This window comes from Anolis sagrei, chromosome 1 (assembly GCF_037176765.1).
Source record: "Anolis sagrei isolate rAnoSag1 chromosome 1, rAnoSag1.mat, whole genome shotgun sequence".
NCBI classification, from domain to species: domain Eukaryota; kingdom Metazoa; phylum Chordata; class Lepidosauria; order Squamata; family Dactyloidae; genus Anolis; species Anolis sagrei.
In genome coordinates this window covers 309,000,112-309,027,293 of record NC_090021.1, presented here as the reverse complement: position 1 = coordinate 309,027,293, position 27,182 = coordinate 309,000,112, and the positions used below count along the sequence as shown (strand labels likewise).

At 38.4% G+C, this 27,182-nt stretch overlaps 1 protein-coding gene across 50 annotated transcripts in view; it reads right to left on the bottom strand.

Moving 5' to 3' along the window:
- The window catches only part of NRXN3 (neurexin 3), a 1,474,105-nt gene that overhangs the window by 26,019 nt on the left and 1,420,904 nt on the right, over positions 1-27,182 (bottom strand). For 34 of the 50 annotated variants that reach the window (XM_067462930.1, XM_067462927.1, XM_067462933.1 and 31 more), the window contains one exon: positions 22,106-22,190. In XM_067462930.1, the coding sequence (XP_067319031.1) occupies positions 22,106-22,190 (85 nt within the window). The remainder of the gene's footprint in view (positions 1-22,105; positions 22,191-27,182) is intronic. The other 16 variants (XM_067462932.1, XM_067462928.1, XM_060757672.2 and 13 more) reach the window with 1 other exon arrangement.

The window sequence follows — 27,182 nt, the reverse complement described above, 5'->3', positions numbered from 1 at the left end:
TTTCCTGGTAATATACACAACTAAAGACGATGTTCTTTTCCTGCTGTATGGCACCTGCATTTTTCTCAGTTTCCACATGCATACATATCTGTTAATATATTCTGCCTCATGCAGAATCCTCATTTCCATTATCTTTCCTGTTGCTATAGTCATTACAGCAAAGCTGTAATTTCCAGGATGTGATAAAGAGGAGGCACATTCCTTACCCTTTAATCCTCCCAATATGACAGACCTTTTTGATCCCCCGTGCTTGTTTCATCTTCTTATTAAATTTTCCTATCCATGGTTGCTGATTCAACCTTCACGGTGTGGTTGTGTCACTGGTTCACACAAAGTCAAGGTGCTGTTTTCTAAGAGTGCATCTACACTGAAGAATCAATGCAGTTTGACACTGCTTTATTCTATATTTTTATGCTATATTTCACTGCAAATCCCAGGAATCCATAGCATTGAGCCATGGCAGTTAAAGTAGTGTCAAAAGTTCATGAATTCCACAGCATAGATATACCCTTTGTGTGCTATTCCCAGATATATACTAGACTACTGGATCTGGTTGGAGGGAAATATAAAAATTTGTATGATCAATTATATTTGTGCGATTACTATTCCAGTTGCTGTGTTTCTTATGCAGATTGGGGAATTTCCAGAGAATGGGAGGCACAGTGAACCCTCCAGATCTCAAAGAGGGTTCCATCGCTCTGAAAATCTATTAGTGCTGCACTGTTTTCCAGTAACTCTTCTGGGAAACAGAGTCTGCATGGAAAAATCCTTTGTAGATTGCTTTCTTCAGTCTACTTTGACCCTCGTTTCTCTTGGAATAATAATAAAAATAATAAATTTATTTCCTTCTTGCCACCATCTCCCCAAAAGGGATTTGGGGTGGCTTACATGGCAACAAAGTGCAATGCAGAACATTTAAAACGTATTTTTTTTGCCCAAATCAATGAGCAACACCAAATAACATAAGCTAGCAACTTACAATAATTAACAGAAACAATGTGTACACTCCTTTTTCAATGCAATTGAGGATAGCCAAACTGGGAGTAACAAGGGTGCTGCATACAAAATGTTGAAAAGAATCCTTTTGGTTCATAAGCTACACATCGTCCACTTCTTTAATGAAGAACTCGGAAAAGCAATTTTCCTACAAGAGTGACACAAAGTTCCTAGATTTTCTGGCTTAAATCCAAGAGGACCATTGGTATAGCACAAAGTTCCCACAAACTGATCTATGTTAATGTTTGGATCAATTTCCGCTTTTTCTCTGTGGACATAAGAGGCTTTTTGGGGCTTTCCAGGCCTGCTGTAACCATTCTGCATTGTTTGGTTTGGTGGGGGGGGGGGGGGGGAGTGCTTAAGGGAATCACTTAGTTCTCCTTGCTCACACAAAGGAGAAGAAAGAGAAGCTGTCATCTACTAGACATGATAGGAAGGTTCTTAATTTCAATAACACATGGATAATGCCAGGCTACAACCCTGGCACAAATCAATGACCAGGAATAAGGGAGAAGGAACTGTGCGTGGAATCCACTAGCTGCCAGCACATAACATGAGCAAAGTCACTGCACAAAACAGTAGATGATACGTTTAATATTATGTGAGTATTTAAAGGACATATACTAGCATAAGTAATCAACAGGATTTTAGCCTGTGTATGTGTGTTAATCCTGTGATTCAAGAGTACATGAAAGTGTTGGTTGATTAGTTAGTTATGTTTGCATCCAGCCATTCTTCAGAAGTGGGAATCAATGCATCTTCAAAAGTAAAACAAAAACAAAAACAAAAAATAACACTGCTAAATCAACATCTCACAAAAAGCATTAACTAATCAATTCATGAGCAAGAAGATATTAATTTATAAACAATGAAAAGCTCATAAAACAAATATTATTCTTGTAAAATCACATCCATTAAACAGGTGCAGCAGTCTATATATTCTACTTTGTCTACACTTGTGGTTTCTGTTTATAAACAGATTTCAATACAAAATAGTTTGACATAAGAAATATTGATTTTATGTTCTCTTGTCCTTTGCCTGAGGCAGAAAACATTTTTGGGGTGGCACCGACATGTTAAGTCATATCTTCTATTGGTGCTAGTGGTAACTGGTGGCTATCATGTCAGTAGACCATGCCCCATGTTTTATTCTGAATTCATAGTAGTTATCCAAAATGCTGAACCTCCCAAAGAAACTTAATTAACCCCTGCTGAATGGTGCTCTTGAGTTTCCCACAAAAAAGCAAGTCATACATTTTTCCGGGCAGAAAAGCACTTTCCTCCAAATAAATTATTTTGTATGTTTTGTCTTACTAATTCCTAAACAAAAAACTTCTTTTCCCATGAAAATAAGGGTTTGTTTAAGTTGACATAGCCACAATCACTCCACACAGGGAGAAAGACACATATGCTGTTCAGCTTATTCATAGCAACAAGCCCATTACTACTACAGCCCAACATTACTCTCTTGGTGTCCTTTGTTATAAACCAGGGGTGTCGGACTCAATTTCACAGAGGGCCACATCAGCCTTATGGCTGCTTCAAAGGACCATTTGTAATTGTTAGGCTGTATAACTGTAACTATGTTTACTTGGCAATGAAAGCTTTGTGGGCCACATTAAATGACATAGTAAGCTAGATTTGGCTCATGCCACTCGTGTATGAACTCACTGTTTTTTCTCTTCTGTGTTTGTTACATTGACCTCCTACAGAATTGTTTAAATGGCTCCCAGGCAAAGGAGAAGTGGGTCCCCTGTCCTCCTTTTTTTTTTTTTTTACATCCACTACACAAGAAACAAAGCCCCGTCAGCTACTTTAATCTTGAAAAAAGCTGTTTTGAATAGAAGTGCTCCAGGCATAACATTTACCAGAATTTGTTTTACCAGCTGTTTTTTTTAAAAAAATACCTCTAAACTTCTGTCAGTTTCACGTGAATTTCAGGAGGTGTTTTATGCTAAGCTAGGGAGGAAAAAAACCACCCAACAACATCAACATCCCTGATAGATATGGAAAACAGCATCTGTTGGAAAGATCACACAGCTCCAGGGATGGACTTTTAGTCACAGACTTGCTGTTCAAAAATAATAATGAAAAGCTATGAATGAAACAACTGAAAATGCCACTGTATCCCTGCTTCCCTTCCTGCCTTTTACAAAGCTAATCAAAGGGGTTCCTTTGCAAATGCAATTGCTGTGCTTTTTTTGTGTGACAGATGTTCTGTGAGCTAGAAAAAGCCACACTAATCTGCAGATGGGTTTAATTTTCTGGATGTCATGTCAAGGGAAAAATAAAAATGTAACAAAAAAGGGAGAAACTTGATAATTAAAATAAATTAATTGATCATGGCAATTGTGGCTCAAATAGCCAGTCCTGCATGCAGCAGCCAAACATGTTGCACACCATCTCTATATTTTTTTCCCTTTTTGGAAGGAGAAAGGGAAAGAGAGAAGGAGATGGATGGCATAGAGAAAATTCCATTGTCTTTTGCCTTAAGTAGTGCTTCAAAATGTATGAATAAATGAAGGCAGAACATGATTTACTAACAGATTTCCGGCAATAGATATTATTTTTGTTGCCCAGAAACAACATCCAACTCTCTATAAAGGTTGATTGTATCTTCAGGTTCTCTCTTTCAAAACAAAAATCAAACTTTCCATCTCTTCTTAAATGTCCTCTTATATTAAAACCTTCCAATATTTATTTCTGATCATTTCTGTAATGTGCAAAGAGTTTGATAAGAGGTTCTTAATAAACAAGAATGGGGAACCTTTTGGCTTCTTAAGATGTAGCAGTGTAACAATTTCTAGTTACAAGTTACCTACTCTACTTCTCAAAAAATGGGACCCTTTCCATAAAGTGGGTATCACTTATGCCTTCAATATTTTTTTAAAGCATCTTTTAATAATTTCACAAATATACATCCTTATGCTGATGATTCCAGTAATTATCTTCTACAAACTCATAAATAAGTTTATACTTGTTACAGCAGACAATGTTAAACCTTTAAGAAATTTATTTCCTCAGATTTATTTGAACCACATTTGTGCTTCAATTATTTATTTATTTATGCACTTCAGACAGCTAGTATATCTCAATTTGCAAGTCTTGTGATCCTTTAGTTCTGTCCATCATGCATGTTTAGATATGTATCATAAATTGGTAACAGCCACATTTTCCTGTCAAATAAGAGCATGATACTTACTCACTGATAAAGCAATCCCATCATTCCTTTTTCCCCCTCATACATTACTGTATGCATCAATATAAACCGAAATGCATGCACTGCATTGGGGATCAGATTTCCAGAAAGGCATTCATGGTATTCACAATAAAGAAAGAGATGCGTGGATGACCTGTCATCCATCTATCTATCTATCTATCTATCTATCTATCTATCTATCTATCTATCTGTATCTAACTGTATCTATAATTTATCTATCGTCTGGTCCTATGTTTGGAATATATTTTGTATTTTGAATGTATTTTCTCTTGAAGGTGCCCTACTGTTAATGATTGTTTCTACTCATTGTAGTCAATACAGGGTCCATCTACAGTGTAGACTTAATGCAGTTTGGCATCACTTTAACTGCCATGACCCAGTGCTATGGAGTCATGGGATTTGTAGTTTGGTGAGGCACCAGGACCTTTTGGCAAAGAAGGCTAAAGACTTTGTAAAGCAACAGTTCCATAGCATTGAGCTATGGCAGTTAAAGTAGTGTTAAATGACATTAATTCTACAGTCTAGATGTACCCACAGAAAATTAGTGGATACAAAGAAATATAAACTTATTGCTAAGGTTTGTGTTTTGTATTCTTCACCAGCACCATGTATAACACCCAGGACTGCTTTCAAACTAACTGTTCCCCTTGTTTCTGTGGACAATTTAGACAATTCATAAATGAGACATATGTACTGCTTACACTTCTACAAGTGCACCTTAAGAACATGGTGCAATTTATTTTTGTTTGAAAATCTATGTGTTAAAAATGATTTATGTATATAGCACCATCAAATGTACATGGTGCTTTACAATATTTTTATGCATTATTTATAACATAAATATGCATTCTCAAGAAATCTTGTAGCAAAAGCATAAACAATTTAGAATGTCTTGAAGATGCTTTCTTTAACAGAAGATGTACCTTACTAGATGAACAAATGACTCCTCAGGATAAGCAGTCACTGGTCAAGATGCAAAAATAGTGAAGAGTACACAGTTTTACCAGTCTTATTTTGTTGGCTCTCTCATTCCATGTTGACATAACAGAGCTTCATTAGGGTACAAATCAAATGTCAAATGTCAACTCATAGTGCCATTAGAATGGGCAATCAGAAAAAAGGGATATCTGTGCCCTCCTAGGCCTCCAGTATTATGCATACTAAATAACACTGGAAATCCTTCCCTCAATGTCCCAACTGCATGTCTACTTTCCTATCCTCTCAGCCACTAATGAATTGTAAGGTAAGTTGTTCCCTTTTATTGTCAAAATGTAGTTGTTGTGAGAAGAGCCTTGTACAAGGAGACAGTAAACACAACCTTTTGTAATACCCATTCAAGTATATTTGACAGCATGTAAGTGGGATTATGTTGGTGTAACTGGGGCTATGCTGGTAAATGTCAATGATTAGTCAGTGCTATGTGCTGTCCATGAACTGGTTGATCTATAGATGGATTGTGTCTTTCTTTGTACCTATTACAGCCATATCTTGAATTAGTCCCAGCAGCCAATTGGAGGCCCGCGTATGCTGGAGCAATGCCCTCTACTGGGCAGACAGGGTCCATGTCTGGGCTGACGAAGGGCCGCTGCAGGTGGTGCTGAAGTCCAAGTGTAAACAGGAGGTGCAGCAGCAGTGCAAATGGGGCAGTGCACCAAGCAGGCTGCCCAGCGCATACAACAGTGGCAGGAGAAGCAGCACAGAAACCTCCAGTGCAGGAAACAAGGCAAGGCTGAGCAGAGGAAGGCCAAGACACGCAGGAAGGGGTGGGTCCTACCAAGGGACCTGGAGAAGGTGGGGCTCCAATGAGACAGAAGGTGAGGAAGAGAAGGTTCCTTTCTGCTGCTGTAGGTTCCTTGTGCTGTTGTTCTGCAGTCAACAGGGACAAGGATACTCAGATGAAACCCCTCGTAAGGGTTTGTTCAGATGAAACCCCTCGTGAGGCTATTGTACTCTGCATGGTATATGCAGCAGTGGTAGGTCAGTGTACAGTCACACATATATAGTAGGATTCCAGATCAGCATTTTTTCTGTTCTGGAATACAATTGTTCTGAACTCCTAGGTGACTTTTCAACTGTTTTCAGTGTAACTTCTTTGATTATATCCTCTACTTAACATTGTCCATATGACACTGCTTCACTTATTCACTTGATAGCCTGATTGTGTGGCGCTTTTAGAGTTATCACAAACCAGCTATTGCATACTGCTCTCTTATCCATAGCCCAGCCATGTAACCCTAGTGGGGAGGGAATAATCCTATCAAGAGTTGGTTATCATTTCAATTGCACATTGAAGTTTGCCCTCAGAGTACAGGAGATAAAGCATATCGGCAGACCTCAAGCAGTATCCCGATAGCCTATTCTTTTCCTCTGCACAGTGGATTTTTCTAGTCCTTCACTAGGTATGTTTCTGACACAGAAACTTACACATCGGCCCATTTTCTTATGCTTTTGTGTTCATGATGCTCTCTGAGCCTGACAAAGGACCTCATCACATTAAGGTCACATTGAGGTCACATTCACCGGGCAGCATGGCAAATCCATTGGGCAGCAGGGAAAACTGGCACCCTGCATTGCCACTTTCCCCATCACATGTGGGAAAGTGTCACCACCCAGCTTTCCACTGTGCTGGCCCTGTAATAAGAAATGAGAAAATCATCTGTCGGGGGTGCTTTGAACGCGATTTTCCTGCTTCTTGACTGGATGACCCACAAGGTCTGTTCCATCTCTATGCTTCTATGATCTCTTCAAAACCTTTCCCTCATTCTTCCTCTCAATCTCTGCAAACCTCTTTTCCTTTTTCTTCCTATCTATCTCTCCAAACCCATTTTCCCTTTTCTTCTTATCTATTCTATGTCTTCTGCCATATCAATCAATCTGGATTCCATAATTAGCATGCCCAATCTTTACTATGCTATTTTGGGACTCACCTTATTAGAGTAGGGGTGGACAACTATGTCTCACAGTGAAGGGAATGTTGAGACTATAATTCCCATGATTTCTTATGCTTGTCCCTGCTAGAGTGGCATTCCAACAAGGAGAGGAAACCATTCCCCTATGATTTTCTCCTGTTATATTTTTGGTACTTCTACAAAAACTGGGATCCCATCCTTATGCCTAGAACTGGGGTACTATCTCAGTACACAGTTATAGCAAATGAAATGATTCCAGTCTAATTGCCCTGGCTCAAATCTATGGAATCCTTTAGTTTAGTAGTTTTGATGAAGCAAGAGAGCCCCTTGACTAAGAATTCTAAATACCATGCAATGAGCTGCAACATCTAGGGTCTTATAGGATGTTGTCATTACAGTTAATGTGGAATCATTGTGCTATACACATAGTTTGAAAGGACCCTGAGGCAAGATACTTGCAGACTCTGGGATACACAAGCCATTCACAAACTGACTGTGTGACCAGATCCCTGAACCCTTACAACAATTTCCCTCTGCTGTTGCTGTAAAATGATTACAGTCATTTCTGCAGAATGTTTCTTACAAAAAAAATTGAGCTCCCATCAACCCGACAAACTGCTATTTGATGGGCTGGTAGGATCCTTATTCTGCTAGGAAACAATTAAATGAGGATGTTTCTCCTTTAGGTCTGCTCTCTTTTCCAAGAAGATTCAGGAATGAAAGAAACAAAAATATCTCCATTTCCTATAGGTTCATACTGTATATGTGGGAATGTAATTTTCAGTCCCCTCCCCTGGCAATTATAACAAAAGGTTTCTATTTAATTGGAGCTTTCCAAGCCAATCTCTCTGATTTGAGACATGGTTGGATTGCTATGATTAAGTCTCATGAACAATTTTTAAAGAAAAACACCCACTTGCAATGAGTGATTATGGGTTATTTTCTGACCTTATTGGAATTCTAATGCATCAAGGAATAACAGTATGGTTAACATTATGGTCAGAGTTAGCCTTAGCAATAAGGTTTAGTATATACTTATTATATTGCCTGAACCACTGACAACTTCATTTCCAAACTCCATGGGCCCAAACTACAGAAAAGCAAAATGTTTGAACTTCATACATTTGCTTATTTCTTGGAGATCCATTGTGTTACATTTTCCCCTATGGTTTTTGCTAAATATTGTAGCTATGGAACTCTCTTCCTTGTGAGATCAGGTCGGCCCCCTCCCTCCTGTCCTTTAGAAGGATGGTAAAAAATTGGCTGTGGGACCAAGCTTTTGGGACAGGGCAATGAAGCGACAATGGGAAAGATGACAGAGCCAATTGGATTTGATGCGGATGGCTAGGACGGTTTTAAATTGTGCTATTTTAAATGGTGTATTTTAATATTTAGATAAATGTTTTTAATGTTTGTGTATTGTATCCAGGCATTGAATGTTTGCCATGTATATGTTGTGCTCCGCTCTGAGTCCCCTTCGGGGTGAGAAGGGCGGAATATAAGTGTTTTAAATAAATAAATAAATAAATAAATAAATAGTGGTGTATCATTAAGTGTACAATCTCCATCTAGGACCAAATTAACTTCATATTTCAATGGCTATGGGTGTTAGCAAATGTTTGGATTTTCATCCGCTGTCCTTCCTTAGTTTGTTATCATTTTGCCTGATGAAGAGATCTAAAGAACTACAATTTCTTGAGGCTTTGTGAATGCACCACTGATTCTAGTTTATTTCCATCTATAGATTTTCACTAAGTTTGTTCTTAAAGAAAGCAACAAGTCCTGTGGCTTGGCAAAGACAAAGATCTACCTAGAGGAAAAATGTTCATGCCATACAGCAAGGGAATCCCTGACTGCATAGGGAAGCTGATGAAGAAACATAACCTACAAACAATCCATAGACCCACTAAGCAAATTCAACAAATGTGATGTTCAGCAAAGGATAAGAGAATCCTCTTACCACTTCAGGGATCTACCATATATCATGTAGACAAGTCTACATAGGGACCACCAGACACAAATCAAAGAACATGAAAGACACTACAGAATACTTCAACCAGAGAAGTCTGCTACCTGGACACAGAATATTATTAGAAAATAAAGAATTTCTGGACTACTCCAACAACCATTATGTCAGACAGAGAGAAGCCACTGAAATCCACAAGCACATGGACAATTTCAACAGAAATTGAATAAAATATGGTTACCAGTATTTTTTTTTAAAAAAAAACACAAGAATCAAGACAGTAAATAATGAACACCATTCAGAAACAGGCAAACTCCAGACAAGCAATCAAGGGCCAGTTAATACCTCCCATGCAGAGAATGCCTCCAGAACATTTAGGTCAGACTACCTCTATGCAGATACCCTCACTGATTGGCTTTGCAAACTTCATGGCTACTCAAATGATAATTCAAGCTTGCTAATTTGTTACATTCACACTTTCTTTAAACAGACAAGGGTTTTTTTCTCCCACCCTGGACATTTCCCAGTTATATATACACTCCACTTGCTTGAACCTCTGAAGATGCCAGCCACAGATGCAGGTGAGATGTTGGAACATGGCCATACAGTCACATGGACATTGGAATATAGCCATAAACTCACAGCAACCCAGTGATTCTGGCCGTGAAAGCCTTTGGCAACCACATGTGAATTTTGCACAGAATAAGTTATGTACTGTAAAGATTCTTATCAGTCCAGGATTCTTCTTATCAGGATTTCCCAACACTCAAAAAGGTTTTTAAATGATTTTCTGAATATTTCCATACATTCTTCCAATTTTTACTCCTGTGGAATTCATTTTATGAATATTTAAATATTTTTAGGAAATTTTAAATATTTAAATGATTGCGACTACAGGCAGTGCCCAAATTAGGAATAAAATAGGTTCTTTAGGTTTGTTCTTAAGTTGAATTTGTATGTAAGTCAGAACAGATACATTTTAAGTGAGATTCCAGCTATATATATATATATATATATATATATATATGCTTTGGATAGCATAGGGAAGGGTTAACACCTCTGTGTTTTACTGTCTGTGTCCCTGTTCAGAAGATTTCTGACCCTGTGACACTTGGATTTTGAAATATTTGGCTTGTTGTGGTAACAAGGATTGGTGATACAGCTTCAGGTGAGACACCTTTTTCTCATGATAACTCTTTCAGGAGTGAATTTCCCTTACTAGGGGTAGATTTCCCTCACTACCTGTTGTCTCACCCCCATTCTTAACTATGAGTCATTTGTAAGTCAGATGTTTGTAACTCAGGGACTGCCTGTACTGTTTTTCTCTGTTGTTGTGATAATATCACTATGGTTCCATCACTGGAAGTTACTGTAGAGTCACCCTGGACCACCTAGAAAATTCCTTCAAGAGGTATCCTAGATAGGATACTTCTGTAGACATTTTCAAAAGATCACCAAGAGGGTTTTGAAAATTCATATGTTCGTACATGTTAGATTCCATCACAGTGGTGTGGTACATCTGATATGTTTTGATCCAAACTTTAAAGGAGCTATCCAAGGTGCTAAACCTTGTCCCCTCAAACAGGTCCTATATCATACATATTGCCATGAAGGTTTGGATTAAAACCCAGAGTGGATTCAGTGTACCGAATAACATGAAAGCCACCAGTGACCGTGATAAAGTTCTGTTTTATCTGCCCCAAACAGCATCCAGCCTTGGGGAGAGACAATGGCCATGAGATCACAACAGGCTCATTTTTGCAGTGCCAGTGTATGGTTTAGCTTCATGTCTGAACTAAATTATAGAGTTCCTGCATAAAATCTTTCAATTAGAGCTTATTATTTATGTAGTCATATTTTACAAACTTGCCTGCTTCTGAAACCAGCCGTATTCCTTCATTAGCAAGCAATAAAGACTTACCTAAGGCCACTCAGAATTCCCCAGTGATACAATTCAACTCACTTCAAAGGCCAGGCACCAAACGGAAGTTATCTACTGAACAACACCAAGCGAGTTATGAGATCTGCTTTATTCACAGGTAGACATATATTTTTCTATAAGGGAGAAATTCTAATTTTATTATATGTATTCACTGATAACATATCTATCTAATCTATCTCAGAGTCCAAGACTCCATACAACATAATACAAATACCGCTGTAAAAACCCTTTGTACTACATTTTGAGCACCAATATAAACTGACATAGTGATTCATGAAATGAAAAAGAAAACATGGCTATCAGCAGCAGAAGAAAAATGTTTTTGTTTTTTCAGCAAAAGAAAAGGGATGACATGGTTACTGTTGCAAAGAAGCAACCTTAAAATCATATACTTTGAATTTAAAGTATAAAAAGCTACACATTTACACCCTGACTTTACTAAACACCTTTCTAAAAAAGGGATTGCACTAAGTAATGGCCTTTGGCAGGTAGTAGACAGGTGTTTTATCCTGTCTTCCTGTTCCCAAATCGAGACAAATCAGAATAATACCAAATGTGCTCTGTCATTGAGGTTGAGATTATTTTTCCTAAAGGCAGAGCCAAAGGTTCTACCAACACATTTACACTCAAGGTTCAAATACATGGTAGCTCTTTTGCTGGATACTTGGTTAAACTTTATCTATCCAGGTTCAGGATGAAGAGCTGTGCCTTGGCATCTTTCAGAAACCATTGCACAGCTGGGGAAAATCCATCATACCAAAATACTGATAATCTCTTTGCTCAAAATTCTCAGAAGCAATCACAATAGCATAAACCCAGGTTATAGCAGTGTGGGTCAGCAAGAGAATTCTGGCTATGGTCTATACCAGAACAACATGGGAAAATGATGAGAGACCTGCAAAACTAAGATACATTATTCTTTATCCTATCAAAAATAATACTTTCTAAAACTTGTATGTAATGTGTCTTCGAGTCAACTCATGGCAACTGAATGAATTCCTTGGGACTTTCTTTGACAAGGAATACACAGAGGTAGCTTATCATGTCTTTCTATGAAATATACATATATGAATGAATAATGAAGAGCCATATCCAGAGCCAAGCCTTTGGACACCCCAATGATGTACTCAAATCTCAAAGAAAGTATTCTACATCAGTGTAAAGTCTCAATTCATATATCCTAGAAGTGTTTCAGGAAATTATTTATATAGAAACACATGCTTTTCTGCCTACATTGTTGTCTTTTAAATAAAGCCCATCTTTTGGTGCAAAAACAGATTCCAGATAGTCTGATATTTGTTTAAGACAAGATTGCTGTTTTGTGTGCACACCATTCTCATGGACATACACACAAAGGCTAATCTGGGTTTCTGAAAAATTGGTTTTTTTGTACGCTTCTTCAAAATATAAAAAGTTTTCAAGACCTCCGAGCTTTGCTTTAAAAAACCTTGATTTTTGCCTAGAAATAGCAAGTGAGATTCTGGGAAAAATTTTTTTTGCATGAATAGTATATCTTAATACGTTTTGCATAAGACCTACAGTTTTAAACATAAAGCATTGCTTCCAGTTGTCTACTTTTTGTTGCAAGATTGATTTGGAATGGTTGTGCATTAAAACAGTAATCTTTGAACAAAAAACCTTTGGCTATCTGGAAGCAGTGCTTCTTGTATGCAAAACAAGAAGAATTGTTTTTTGGTGGGGGCAGGAAAACCGCAATTCTAAAGAAGTGCTGATTTCTCCAATAAAGGGGAAGAATCTGCAGAAATTATATGTCCTCACATAAGTGATTATTTCTATTCCTGTTCCTATTCAACATCAAAACTATTGTAGTGTGCCCATTAGTAGAGGTCGTATCTCCTTTTTCTAGAAATTAGAAATCCGAAAGTCCTCGAAAAGCAAAAACCCTTTGCTTCCACTTTTGAAGAAAGGAGGTTAGCTGCATATTCAGAGCCCACTAAGTTTTTCTCAAGGAGCTCTTGCTCTGTCACTGTCAGAAATTTGACAGGGGAAAGAAAAATAGGGAGGGCTTCAGGTCTGATGGTTTGATTTACACAAATCTCATGTAAAAGCAGATATTAGGGAAGAAAAAGTCTGAATGTATCCAACCCCTGTGGGCTTTGTGAATGTTTGAAAGTTCTACCTAGCCAATCCATGCTACACTCACTCGCCATACCCTTGAAATGGATCATACATATCAGCACAATCTCACACATAGGATTCACAGTCTTGTGATACTTCCCTGGTGTAAGATATCTGCCAGACCACTCTCATGCCACCATAGGACTTTGAGTGGTACAAGCTCTGAACAACCACTCAGAGCCTTCAGGTGGCATGGTGGCCAGCCTTGAGAAGTTTAGCACAACAGCATACCTTGGGTGAATATAGGGGAAAGTCTTACAGAGGCTTTGTATAAGTCAAGTCACAGAAAAAAAGAATTTCATTCCCTCCTCCCTTATCCCATCAAATTTCTGACTGGTGTGTGCAAATATTGATATTACAAAACCTAGGGAAAAAAACAAAATCTGAAAAGCCCCTGGTCCTAAGGATTTCAAAAAAGGATTACAAACAGATGAATCCGTCTCCTACACAGATTATCTGAGAAGAAAGGAGACTACAAAGGCAGTGGCGGCTATGCCGGGAGGGTGGGAATCTGCCCCCATCTAGGTTTTAATCTGGACTGTAAAGGAACTATCCAAATTGTTGACTCTATCTGAAGGCTAAAATGCAGAATCTTGGACAGCTCACTTTGACTCCATGTAACACCTGTTACCACCAGAGATGCTAATACTAGTATTATTCTTGCACTGTTGTTTGTCATTATAAATAAAGTTGTTCTCCACAATAATGTACCTCAAATTAGATATGTTTTTCACATTATGAATGTATGCACATGAGCTGAAGGCAGCAATACTCAACAGGCGACCTGTCTGTGTAAAACTTAGACTAGAGGAGTGGTTCTCAACATGTGGGTCTCCAGATGTTTTGGCTTCAACTTACAGAAATCCTAGCAGCTGGTAATCTGGGAGTTGTAGGCTAAAACACCTGGGGAATCACTGGACTAGAGTCTCCATCATATCACTCTAAAACCAAAGGAATAAGCTTCTAAGGAATCTGAAACACGGTGGTTGCCCTTGGTGTAACCCTACAGCAATCATATTATATACACAACACTTACAAAAATCTGAACCTAATTACTAGAATAACCAAAAAAACCCTAAGATTCTTTGATTAAAGGTACTTTCAAATTGCATTAAAACACACTCAGTTATTCTGTGATTTCCACTGAAAAGAGAACTTTGAACCTTGCTGCTATATTTTAAAATAATAAGAAACAGTATAGCTGAATCAGAGGATTTCTTACTACAAGCTATTTAGAAGTGTTTTCCAGACACGATATTTCTTTATTCAGGTGGAACAGTAGTGTTACAGATGCAACTAAATGTTTTTGCCCCTTTGTGGAATTTCTTTGAGGGAGATTGAAAGGGGAAGAGGTAAGAGGACGGAGGAAGTGAGAGAGGGGGAGGAATTAGAACACCTTACAAACAGAGAACAGAATCACACAACAGCACTAGAAACAATGGATTTCAAGACACATTAACATGACAGATGGACACAGACAAGATGTAAGATTGCTACCTGGGGGATTCAGGAGGGGAGGGGGAAATCAAACATATATATATTTTAAAAATCAACAAAAATGTAAATAAATATAAACATTGGGGCTGAGGAAGTAGCCAATGGTATTTGCACAAATTATATATAAATCTCAGTCATAAAAAACTAAAAAAAAAAAATCAGAAGTAAAGAAATATTCTCCCCCTCCCTGCAAAAGTATGCTACTGAATTGTTGGCATAGCCTGAATACATCACTTGGATGAAACAAGATGGTGTGACCAAAATCCATGCATTAGTCAATGGAGGCCATAAATGGTTAGTTGTGTCAGCTAACAGCTACTGCATGCCACAGAAATGCTCTTGCACTGACCCCAAAAGAAATAAAATCAATACAACAGATGTTCTGCACTCGCAATAAAATTCTTTTTATGCCATCAGCAATTTATTAGTGGGGGATTTGCTGGGATCTTGAGGAGGGCTTTTAGAGGGATGTTCTTCTTGTTGCACTTTTCCCCTTTTTAAAATGCAAAATATATCTATAAAGAAGTGAAGAGAGAAGGCACTCCACAGAAGAAATACAAAAGAAGGGAGAAGGAAAGGAAGAGGCAGAATAAAATGAAAGAAGGTGGAGCAAGAATCTTCATTCTTTTGCACACAACTTTCTCAGGTGAAATTATTTCAATATAGCAATTTGGAATCATTCGGATGGCAAGAAAAGATTTTGTTGCCTTTGTTTTATTGCAGATCTATGTATCTCTCAAGTTGACGGAATGGTTATTTCATTGGAGTTACTCCAGAAATAAATTTTGAAAAAAAAAATGTATAGCAATGGCTTTCAAATCAACATAAAATGGCAATATGGTACCACTATGATCCAAATAATAATAATAATAATAATAATAATAATAATAAGGAATTATCAACTACCAAAAATTCATGCGGCACAAGATGAGGTGAAACGACAGAAAACATTCTCCAAATATATACCATCAGCATATCTATTATGTGCACTAGGCTGACCATAGATAGATATGCTTGTATATTTTTAAAAAATCATCCCTGCCCCAGCCCTCCCCAAGGATAACTGGTGAATGAAAACATTCATTTTTAAAAGTCAGCATAACATCAAAATATAAAACTTAACATGCCTTGTACATTAAGAAATGACTTTATCATGCATCTCTCCTCATTCGTGGATGACAAGATTAGATGAGGGCATGAATTTCTGTGTAAACATGTGACTGGATGATGAAGGCTATTTCTAAAATTGGTTTTATATCCTTCGGCAACAGAAATACATACACACATAAATATATGTATACATAGTTATGTATATATGTATTGTACATATAGATATCAAATCCTTGAGATGGGCTTTTGGGGCTTAGAGAGAGGGGGGTCAATACATTAAAAACAATTAAAAATACAAATTAAAATAAAAGAAACCCTAGTTGGCATCTGCATGAACAATAAGTAAAACTTGCTCTTTTGTTTTTCTTGTGGAGATTAAAAAGCACATATAGCCAGGAAGTTCCATCAAATGACCTTTATAGCAACATAGCTTTGTCTTTGGTGTTCTATTTTACAAGTTTGGTTCTTAGTTTGAACCTTTATACACCTTTGAAGGTCGAACATGCTTGATGGCTGTATCTAAAAAGCACCATTGAGCATTTGAAAGAAGCCATGCAGAATTAGAAAAGAAAATCTGAATTCCTTAGAGAATGTCTATTTTATGCTAGACAAGATCAAGCAAAACATTCAAAGTCTTCCTTCTTTCCAGTTTTCACCATTTAAAAAAGCTGAAGACACAGGTGTCATAAATCGACACAAACAGCAGCAAATATTTAACACCCCCAGCACTTATTTGAATTTCCTTCAGTGTTGCAATTTTCAAGTCATTGTGGAGGTTGGAAAGAATTGGCATCTCTGCAATGACCAAATTATACCTTGTTGATTGCAATTACAACTAGTATCTCTTACTCTCTGGTCATGATAGGATTTGCAGTCCAAACATTAACTTTTCCAGGTTCTGTTTTTGCTGGTGTCTATTCTTCCTGGCTGAGACATGATTTTGATGTTACTCAGATGGTGGCTATTTCTTGACATACTGAAAGATCGCTTCATATGGTGACTCCTTTCCTCCACCTCCATACCCAAAGAGATAAAGTAGAGAATGCCACACACATAATACTGGCATGTTTTAATGTGATACCCTCTCAATCTCTTCATTTCAACACATCACTAGTATATGTGGACGTTTGTTAAGAAAAGCCTTCTGGCTTTATTCAGTAGTGTCAGCTTCACCTTATCAAAGTTCTTGGAGGAATAAAAATATACTGACATTTTTATTCTGGGGGAAAATGCAGGGAAGAATTCTGCTCAGGTAATAAAACTAGAGTTGGCACTCACAAACTATGTATAAAGCTAAGGGGCACGAAGAAGGCTCAAAAGCCATAGCTCAGAACTAATATGATGTTAGGAGATTTTCCTGTTCTCTTGCTGTTCACAGTAGGCATGCAAGGCTATAGCTTTGACTAAATTTCCAATTAGCTATGTTTAATCTGAGTATGTCCCAAAGAGGGCTCAGAGGTTCTGTGTGAACATGCTGATTCTATTCCAATTCACCTTTTGCTCCTTCCTTTCCAAAGCACTTCACATCCAGTGGAAGGAACAGATTTGAAAATGGTGTGGAGGCACTGTGCATTGGAATGAATGTAAGAATCAGTGCTCATAGGAAGATCTGTGTGTCACAGTGCAGACAGGTCCAGATGACCCATCCTTGTATACTTGTATGGTATGGAAGAGAGATGATTTCTTTTGTGAGCATCTCTGAACAAACATGGAACGTCACAAATATTTGGTCATTCACTTTCTCTGGGGAAGCATCCAGCATTCTCTGTAGCAGCACCCAAATTGTGGAACCCATTTAAAGGAGGTCAGGCTGATTTTATCTCCTCTGAGTTTCTAGCAAGTAGTAAAGACTATGCTATTTCACTTGGCCTTTGTAGTTTAAAATGAGAGGCGTCTGCTGTGAGTGTTTTTAAAACTATTTGTCTGGTCTTAGAGCTATCCTTAAAGAGAGGTATGGGATGCTTTAATTGATATATCCCCCAAAATGGGTTCAAAGAGTCCTGGATAAGTTCTTACATGCTCCCCAATATATGTAAATCTATTCCACCTTAATGATCCCAAGAGTAGGGGAGTGTTGTGAAAGTACAAGAGAAACTTTCAGTGAGGTTTGCAACTCTGTGCTTCATCAATGCGAAATGGTGTATTTCTTACTTAATTTTGCTCAGAGCAAAATTAAAAGGCAATACCATGCTTCTACAGAGATGAAATTTAACACAGTGTATGTGTGTTGTTGTTAGAGATAACTGCTTTCCTATCTCCTTGTTGTTATAAGTCTGTCTCAGGACAATGGATAAAAGAAGCAGATTGATGAAGATGGAGAAAGCCTTTTACTTTAATTGCAAATCAGAGAGAGTTGAGGGGCAAAGAAGCCAATGGAAGATTGATTGCAAGTCTTCTGGGGTTCTTTCACAGTACACAATTGAAGCACTATGTCTCCACTTTAGCTGTCTTGGCAACATCCAGGAGCTTCTTATTTGGGGAGATGCGAGAACAATTCACTGAAAGAAAATAACTAAGTCCATAGGATGTTGCCATGGTAGTTAACATGGAATCATAGCACTATAACTGGGCAATGTAAAAGGATCTCTAATGTATTACTTGGAACTGAGAGGAGACATATGGTCGTAATTCCAATCATAGACAACCCTATGCATGCTCACTATGTTGTAATATAAAGATCAAGGATGGCTGCACTGGGCCATTACTGGAAAAACAATGGTGAAGGGTGAAAAAAATATCCACAGCTAAATCCAGTGTTAATCCCACATAGAGCAAACCCAGTGAAATAAATGACACCTGTATAAGTGGTGATTAACAACTTTGATTCATTTTCGTGGGGCTAATCTACTTGGGGATAGCCATAGGATTCATAGGGAGCATGTGAGCTAACCACTTTTAAGAGTCTTGGTCAGATATGTATTCACCTTGCATTATGTCCTGCTAGTTTGGATCCTTCAACTGGAAATGTCATGTTGGGTTTGGGACTTCACCCATGCAAAACATTTATTCTATCTTTTAATCTGTGAAAGCGAAGAAGGTGGTTTGATGGGTTCACCAAATGCCTCAAAGAAAAGGCATACAACAGAAACTTTATCAGTCAAAGAGTGGATTGAAAACAAAAGGAAGAACCAGGGTTAGCAGAATGTACGGCCTCCATTGAGGTTTATTTTAGTTCTGTGGCACAACCCTGATGTTTCCAAGCTACACCTTTATGGATAAACAGGTGCTTCTCCCTTTGGTAGCAGCATGATTCATTCATTGATGCCACATCTCAAGGTTCTGTGCCACTGTAATTCATCACGAGAGACATAGTGATGTGATATTGCCTTTACAATATCTCTGCAGGCAGTGGATAAGAGGAGAACATTGATAAAGGGGAGAGAAAGACTCGTGTTTTAAATGCAAATTTCTTGGCAATCAGAAAGAAGGGAAAGAGTTTAATGAGGTCCTAAAAGATTAGCAAAGAAATTTAAATCAATGATTCCCTAACTGCTATTTAGAATATCAAACTGGTATTCTAACCTTTTATAAAGTGCAGTTACAAACTCTTTGAGGCCTAAAATGAGTATCCAGTCTGGGTCTATGGTAGCTTACAATCTGTTACTGGATGTCATTGTTGAACCTTCCTTCTACCTGACATTAAAACATGTAAATAAATATAATGAACATAGTGCTGTACATTGGGTTACGTCTGTACCAAATTTGGAAACTTCAATTAGTTCAAAACATGGCAACCAGTTTGGTTATAGGAACATCTAGGAGTGAGCATATTACACTCATATGAAAGTCACTCCACTGGTTGCCACTTAGTTTCTGTACAAAGTACAAAGTGTTGGTTTTGATTTTTCAATGCCCTACATGGTTTTAGTCCTGGTTACCTACAGGATTGCCTTCTCCTGCACAATCCACCTCTTAGGATGCTGAGGTCCTCTGGGGACATTTACTCCAACCAGCTAGACTGGCAACTGTCACCTGAGACCTTTTCATTGGCACCTCCATGACTTTGGAATGGTCTGCTGGAAGAGATTCAACAGCTAAATGAGCTATCAAAATTTAAAATAGAATTAAAAACCTATCTTTTCCAGCAGGCCTACTCATCAACTCTGAATTATGAATTTTGAATTTGCATTATATTACCACTACATGTTGATTTTTGTATCCCATGTTTGGTATATGTTTTTATAATGGTGTGTTATTATCTATGTATTTTGTTGTGTGTAATTTATGGATATATGTTTTGACCCTTTTGTACCCTGCTTTGAGCTGTAAAAATGTATTATTATTATTATTATTATTAATAATAATAATAATAATAATAATAATGATACTGAGGAACAGAGCTTGGAAAAGTTACCTTTGACTACAGTTCCCAGAATACCCTGACTAACACAGCCAATGGCTTGTTGGTGGTGGGGGTTTAAGGGGATTCTAATGCAAATAACCTAATTTTCCAAGCTTAGGTCACTAGACAGTTATAGGACTATTATTCTACTTCAGCTAACAGAGGCACATCCTATGGAATCCTGACATTTGTAGTTCAAGAGCACTAGAGCTTCCTGATTGGGAATTCTAAAGGATCCCTTTTAAACAGGAAATCCCAGGATTCTGTAGTCTGGGGCCATGGATATTAAAGCAGGATTGCATCACTGCAAGTTAGGAAGAGCATGCAGTAGAAAGTAACAAGGGGAAAGTGAAACACTATCTGCCCAAAGGGTCAATTCTTTTGTACGTACCCAACTGAAGGACCTACGCAAAATCACAGCTTGGAGCCAGAATAACACCTCTGTTCTCTAATTCACCATCTTGGTGAGGTTGCATCTCAAAAACTGGATGGCTTATTTAAACTGAAGACAGCCAGGAAAGAAGACTATTACAAATGTAATCTTCTAGAATTATCAGCAGTGTCATTAACACATGATTGCTTCAATTTTATTATCAGTGCTCGAATAGGCTTCATGAACACAAGATGGAGAAGAGCCATAAGAACATGAAAAAAGGGAGAGTCTAGTCTGCAATTTTTTGTATTCGATGGTGCATCAACACGTTCTTTGATCCAAAATACTATGTTCTCTCTGCTTTATCATGGAACTTCATAGCTATAAGCAATGCCACAATAGTTCTTGTTACCCTCAGAGCAAGTCCTACCTTCAAAATGCAAGCAGAATATGACTTGTGGAAGAGAAATGTGAAAGCACTAGCCTTGGTTGACTTTTATTATTATTATTGTATTCATCTGAAATTCTTCAAAAACTGAGAACATAACAAATAGATGTTTGGATTTTTAAAGTAAAAATTAACAAAAAAGGCCCCCTTTGTTTTTTGGTTTTTTTTAAAAAAAAAAATAGAAAAACAAAACAGAAAGAAATTAGATTGTTTATGTGTTTCACTTTTAAGGATAGATTCTCAGAAAACTCAATTTTTACAATGTACACAGAAATTCGATGAAATTCTGTTCTCTATTATATAAATGCTTAACTCACAGCAAGCTTTGGAATTAAAAAAATAAATAGAAAAAAAAGAAAGACTTGGAAAAATCAGTTAAAATGAAACAGACTGCAGTTGCCTGTTGGAAATTACACTGTCATATCTGTCCTATCAGGAAAAAAGCCATCAAACCATCAAAATGTATCTAGCCTTGAAAAGAGAAATTGAGTCCATTTCAGATTGCGACAATCAGTATTGACTGTTCAGTGGATACATTTTGAAGCATCATTGTTGCAGGTAACATGGCACAGCTTGGTATTTGTTTTGAACTGATTACACTTTAGTTCTTCTCAAATTGCTCAAGAAAAAAGAGAATATCAATAGTGTGAATCCACAGCCATGTTAACTACATTCCAAATCCCATGGACAAATGGAATATCGGTGTCACATTTTCATATCCGTCGAAAAGGATTAAATAATAGATGTGACATTAGGTAGACGTTTGGAGGAATAGTAGTCCGAACTTTTAACATACTCATAAAAATAATATGCATGTTGCCTTTTTTTCTCCTCACACCAGAACCAGTTCAAAAACCAATCCAAATGTGTAGCACAAGGATTCAGAGAAACTGAGCAGGCTGTGGTTGAAGAATGTTTGGATTCATTCAAAGATGGCTTCCCAAAATGATGAAATATTTGCTTTTTACTCCCACCAACTCCATGGGATTGGATGCTTGGCTTTATGCATTTATATTGGATATATACGATTCTACACATATATATATACATATATTACATATACATATATAAGTGTAGATATATATGTATACATTCACACACATATATATATGTAGACATTGTTTATTGAAAATGGGAAAAAGCAAGTGAGAAAGAAGACTGACCTGGCTTACCTACACTCTGTTCACATTCAATGAGATCTTCATCATCATTAGAACATTCTGCTGAAGAAACGAGGTCATCTGTTGTCTAGTATTTCAGAAAAGAACAGAAAAGAAGAGAAATGATGATCAGATAAAAGGTGAGATGTTAAAAATAGCTCAAATTGGGAGTAGGGTCCCAATCCAAATATAATTGTGGTATCTACAAAGACAATAGCGGAGGAGCATCGCTAGTGCTTCAAAAACCTTTTTGGACTGCAGCTGCCATAACCTTTTGTAGCACTATCACTAGCTGGCAGGAGGAGACTGGTTACACCGTCTTCCAGCATCCCACAACTCTATCACTCAGAAAAGTTGGCTTTTAAGTTGCTTTTCAAGGATCCAACGAGAAGATGAATCAATGCTTTAATAATAATAATAATAATAATAATAATAATAATAATCTTTATTTGTACCCCGCTACCATCTCCCCAAGGGACTCGGTGTGGCTTACATGAGGCCGAGCCCACAATACATCAATATAAGCAATAACAATAAAAACAATTAAAATAAACTCATAAAAAAGCAATAAACAATAACAGTAATACAACACACATTTAATATTTTAGCTATGCTTCTGATGTAGTATCTTGGCCAATATTTGCAAACTTTCACCTTCCTGGTGACAAAGGGTGTCCTAAAATGTTGTCAAAGACTCCGAGGGACTTAACATTTCATTTTTGTGGGTAGTTTTGTAAGTGTTGGTACCAAAATTGTTTTTCTTAAATGATCATTTTATCTGCAAATAAATACAAACATTTACACCATTTTCACCCAAAACTCTCAAGTGTGAAAAATTATTGAAAAATGCCCCAATCTTGACCAGTGGGGGAAAACTTGAAAATATTCATTCCTGTACATAAGAACTAGCTAAGATTTACATCCATAGGTGAGAATATCATTTTCTCAATAGTCTTTTTGTACAGCTACTGTACACCCACGTATAAGTTTTAAAATTTTAGGCCAAAAAAAAAAAATCACCCATAAAACCTGAGTTGATTTATTGACTAGTCAACATGGGTACAGCAACCTGTTATCAAAGAAGAAAAATCTCCTTCTCTGAGTAAATTGGTAAAAGGCAAGAGCATAGCAAAATGGGTTAAAACGTTGTGCCAGCAGGACTGAAGATCAACAGGTCGGATGTTTGAATCCAGGCAGAGCGCAGATGAGCTCCCTTTGTCAGCTCCAGCTCCCCCATATAGGGACATGAGAGAAGCCTCCTACAAGGATGGTAAAGCATCCAAACATCCAGGTTTCCCTTGGGCAATGTCCTTGCAGACAATCAATTCTCTCACACCAGAAGTGACTTGCAGTTTCTTAAGTCACTCGCTCCTCACACACACACACACACACACACACACACACACACACACACAAAATCTCATAAGAACCTTAAAAAGGCCTCAAACCTGGACTCCCTCTGCTCTGGCATTGCTTTTTGAATGCCTGGGTGGGAAAATTTATTATTATTTATTATATTTACTTTATTTATATACCGCTTTGCTCAGCCCTCAGGCGACTCAAAGCGATGAAAATAGCTATGTTGGCGACCAGGGGAAGCTGGCTTCTTGAGGTGGTATCAATGCCTCCCCCTCTTCATGGAATGGCCTTTGACTTATCCATGGGTCATATCAAAAGCCATTACTGTGGTTCCAAAACCTGCTCTCATTTTATACATGAGGTTATCTTATGCATAAGTATATATGGTAATCCTTTCGGATAGATTTTCAAAAAGCGGTAGTATGGAGATCTGCCACCCTGTTCAACTGGCAAGACAGCACATTCCTTATTGGTACCTATCACATAAAATACTCTACTAAATGCACCAGGATGGATTCCAGTGGCATATTAAGGAAATAGCTGGAGGTAAATGGCAAAGGTAAAAAGGTTAGCTCCAAAAAGCTAAGAACACATCAAGAACATCCATGGACCCAGCACATGTCCCTTGCACATTCCAGCTGGTAATTTTCTCCTCTCCCCTGGTTTTCTGGTGGCTGTTCTAATTACCGAGCAGCATGTACCTCTGTGTTAAGGAGAAGTGTAATGGCTTCTCTCCCCAGCAGCAACTCCTTCATGTAATTGCTGCAATTAGTTGAATTACTAATGGAGACCATTAGGAAGTTTCTCAGGAAGCCTCTGGACTCAGACTATATGGCTCAGCCACAAGAGTACAAAATTACCCTGCCCTCAGCAACGTGAGCTCAAAAGAAGTCTGACATGAAATTCGTTTTGCTTCGCTATTTCTCTCTTGCATGCATAAAGGGTGCTGCTCACATAGGGCTGTGGGGTCTCAGTAATAAGAATTCCTGAATCATATGCTCCAGAGAACCCATCTCGATGTGGCTGGATGGAGCTGGCAGGCTTGCTCTTTACCCGAACATTTTTGGAAGCCGCTTACAGTGATCCGCAGTCTTTGGATTCAGTGCAGGAGGATACTTACTCTATCCTTCACTATAGGTTTTTATATTTTCTGGTTACTGGAATGAAAACATGACCATCTTACAGCTAAGAAATGGATGTGAGGATTTTACTTTAGTGGGTTTTTAATGCCAATTTCAGCACCGCCCTGGTCTCCACTACCAGGATTGAATTGGATAGCTACATTGTACATAGAAAAAGATTCACTTTTCAATTTTATGTAAACATACAACATGAGACTTTAATCAGCAAAACCTCAGCTCCTATCATCTCAGCCAGCATGAGCAAAAGTTAAGAATCATGGGTCTAAAAGACAAACAATATATCCCCTGGTATACATACATTCCCCCACCTCTACTATTAACCAATAGACTTTTTGGATACAATAGAGGTCTAACACAATGTGAATGAACTACACGGGAGATGATGTAGGATGTATGGTACTTATAGGTACAATTGCATAGCTACTGAGCTATCAGAAGGATAGCTGAAGAGATTCTGGGGCTTGAAGTCACTGCTGCATGATGGCAGCCATGTCAATTGGGTAGTGAATTTATTTTGGGTAGTACTTTGACCCTTAAATGAGGAATGCAAGGTACTGAACCCTATCTCTCCAATAAGTGTATTGCCTTAGATAGCTGCTTTAAAGTTTTAATTAAAATTTTAATTAACCCTCCTGACATGGGAGCCACCAGTTCTCACTGCCTTAAGCTGTGCCAGTTTTAAGAAGAATCAAAAGCATTGCTGTGTGGGAGAGAAATGTATATATTTAGAGGCTACCCACTTAAACTGTGCAGAAATCTGGTTCTGACCATCCATCACTATTCCTCGTTCATTAATCTCCCTTCAAGAAAGAAACTGTGAAAGGTGGTCACAACAGAAATATGTAGATACGTGAAGCTGTCTCTTATGTAGTATAGCTTGAAGCTAACTGTGATCTGTGAAGCCAACCAGCATCACAGTGTGGTCAAGATGAGAAAAGATATCAATAAGCAAGTTGGGAGAGGCAATAGCAATAGCCATCAAATGCTAATCAATGGGGTCAGTTGAAACATTCACACCTAGCTCCAACAGACAAGAGTTCTTTGCCCCACCCTGGTCATTCCACAGATATATAAACCCACTTTCCTAGTTCCAATAGACCTCACTACCTCTGAGGATGCTTGGCATAGTTGCAGGCGAAACATCAGGAGAGTTGGAAGAGACCTCATGGGCCATCCAGTCCAACCCCCTGCCAAGAAGCAGGAATATTGCATTCAAATCACCCCTGACAGATGGCCATCCAGCCTCTGCTTAAAAGCCTCCAAAGAAGGAGCCTCCACCACACTCCGGGGCAGAGAGTTCCACTGCTGAACGGCTCTCACAGTCAGGAAGTTCTTCCTCATGTTCAGATGGAATCTCCTCTCTTGTAGTTTGAAGCCATTGTTCCGCGTCCTAGTCTCCAGGGAAGCAGAAAACAAGCTTGCTCCCTCCTCCCTGTGGCTTCCTCTCACATATTTATACATGGCTATCATATCTCCTCTCAGCCTTCTCTTCTTCAGGCTAAACATGCCCAGCTCCTTAAGCCGCTCCTCATAGGGCTTGTTCTCCAGACCTTTTATCATTTTAGTCGCTCTCCTCTGGACACATTCCAGCTTGTCAATATCTCTCTTGAATTGTGGTGCCCAGAACTGGACACAATATTCCAGATGTGATTTAACCAAAACAGAATAGAGGGGTAGCATTACTTCCCTAGATCTAGACACTATGCTCCTCTTGATGCAGGCCAAAATCCCATTGGCTTTTTTTGCCGCCACATCACATTGTTGGCTCATGTTTAACTTGTTGTCCACGAGGACTCCAAGATCTTTTTCACACGTACTGCTCTCGAGCCAGGCATTGTCCCCCATTCTGTATCTTTGCATTTCGTTTTTCCTGCCAAAGTGGAGTATCTTGCATTTGTCACTGTTGAACTTCATTTTGTTAGTTTTGGCCCATCTCTCTAATCTGTCAAGATCGTTTTGAATCCTGCTCCTGTCCTCTGGACTATTGGCTATCCCTCCCAATTTGGTGTCGTCTGCAAACTTGATGATCCTGCCTTCTAACCCTTCATCTAAGTCATTAATAAAGATGTTGACCAGGACCGGGCCCAGGACGGAGCCCTGCGGCACTCCGCTCGTCACTTCTTTCCAGGATGAAGAGGAAGCATTGATGAGCACCCTCTGGGTTCGTCCATTTAACCAATTACAGATCCACCTCACCATAGTTTTGCCTAGCTCACATTGGACTAGTTTCCTTGCCAGAAGGTCATGGGGGACCTTGTCGAAAGCCTTACTGAAATCCAGGTACGCTACATCCACGGCATTCCCCTCATCTACCCAGCTTGTAACTCTATCGAAAAAAGAGATCACATTAGTCTGGCATGACTTGTTTTTGATAAATCCATGTTGACTATTAGCAATGACCGCATTTGTTTCTAAGTGTTTGCAGACCACTTCCTTAACAATCTTTTCCAGAATCTTGCCTGGTATTGACGTGAGGCTGACCGGACGGTAGTTGTTTGGGTCATCCTTTTTTTCCCTTCTTGAAGATTGGGACCACATTGGCCCTCCTCCAATCTGCTGGGACTTCTCCCGTTCTCCAA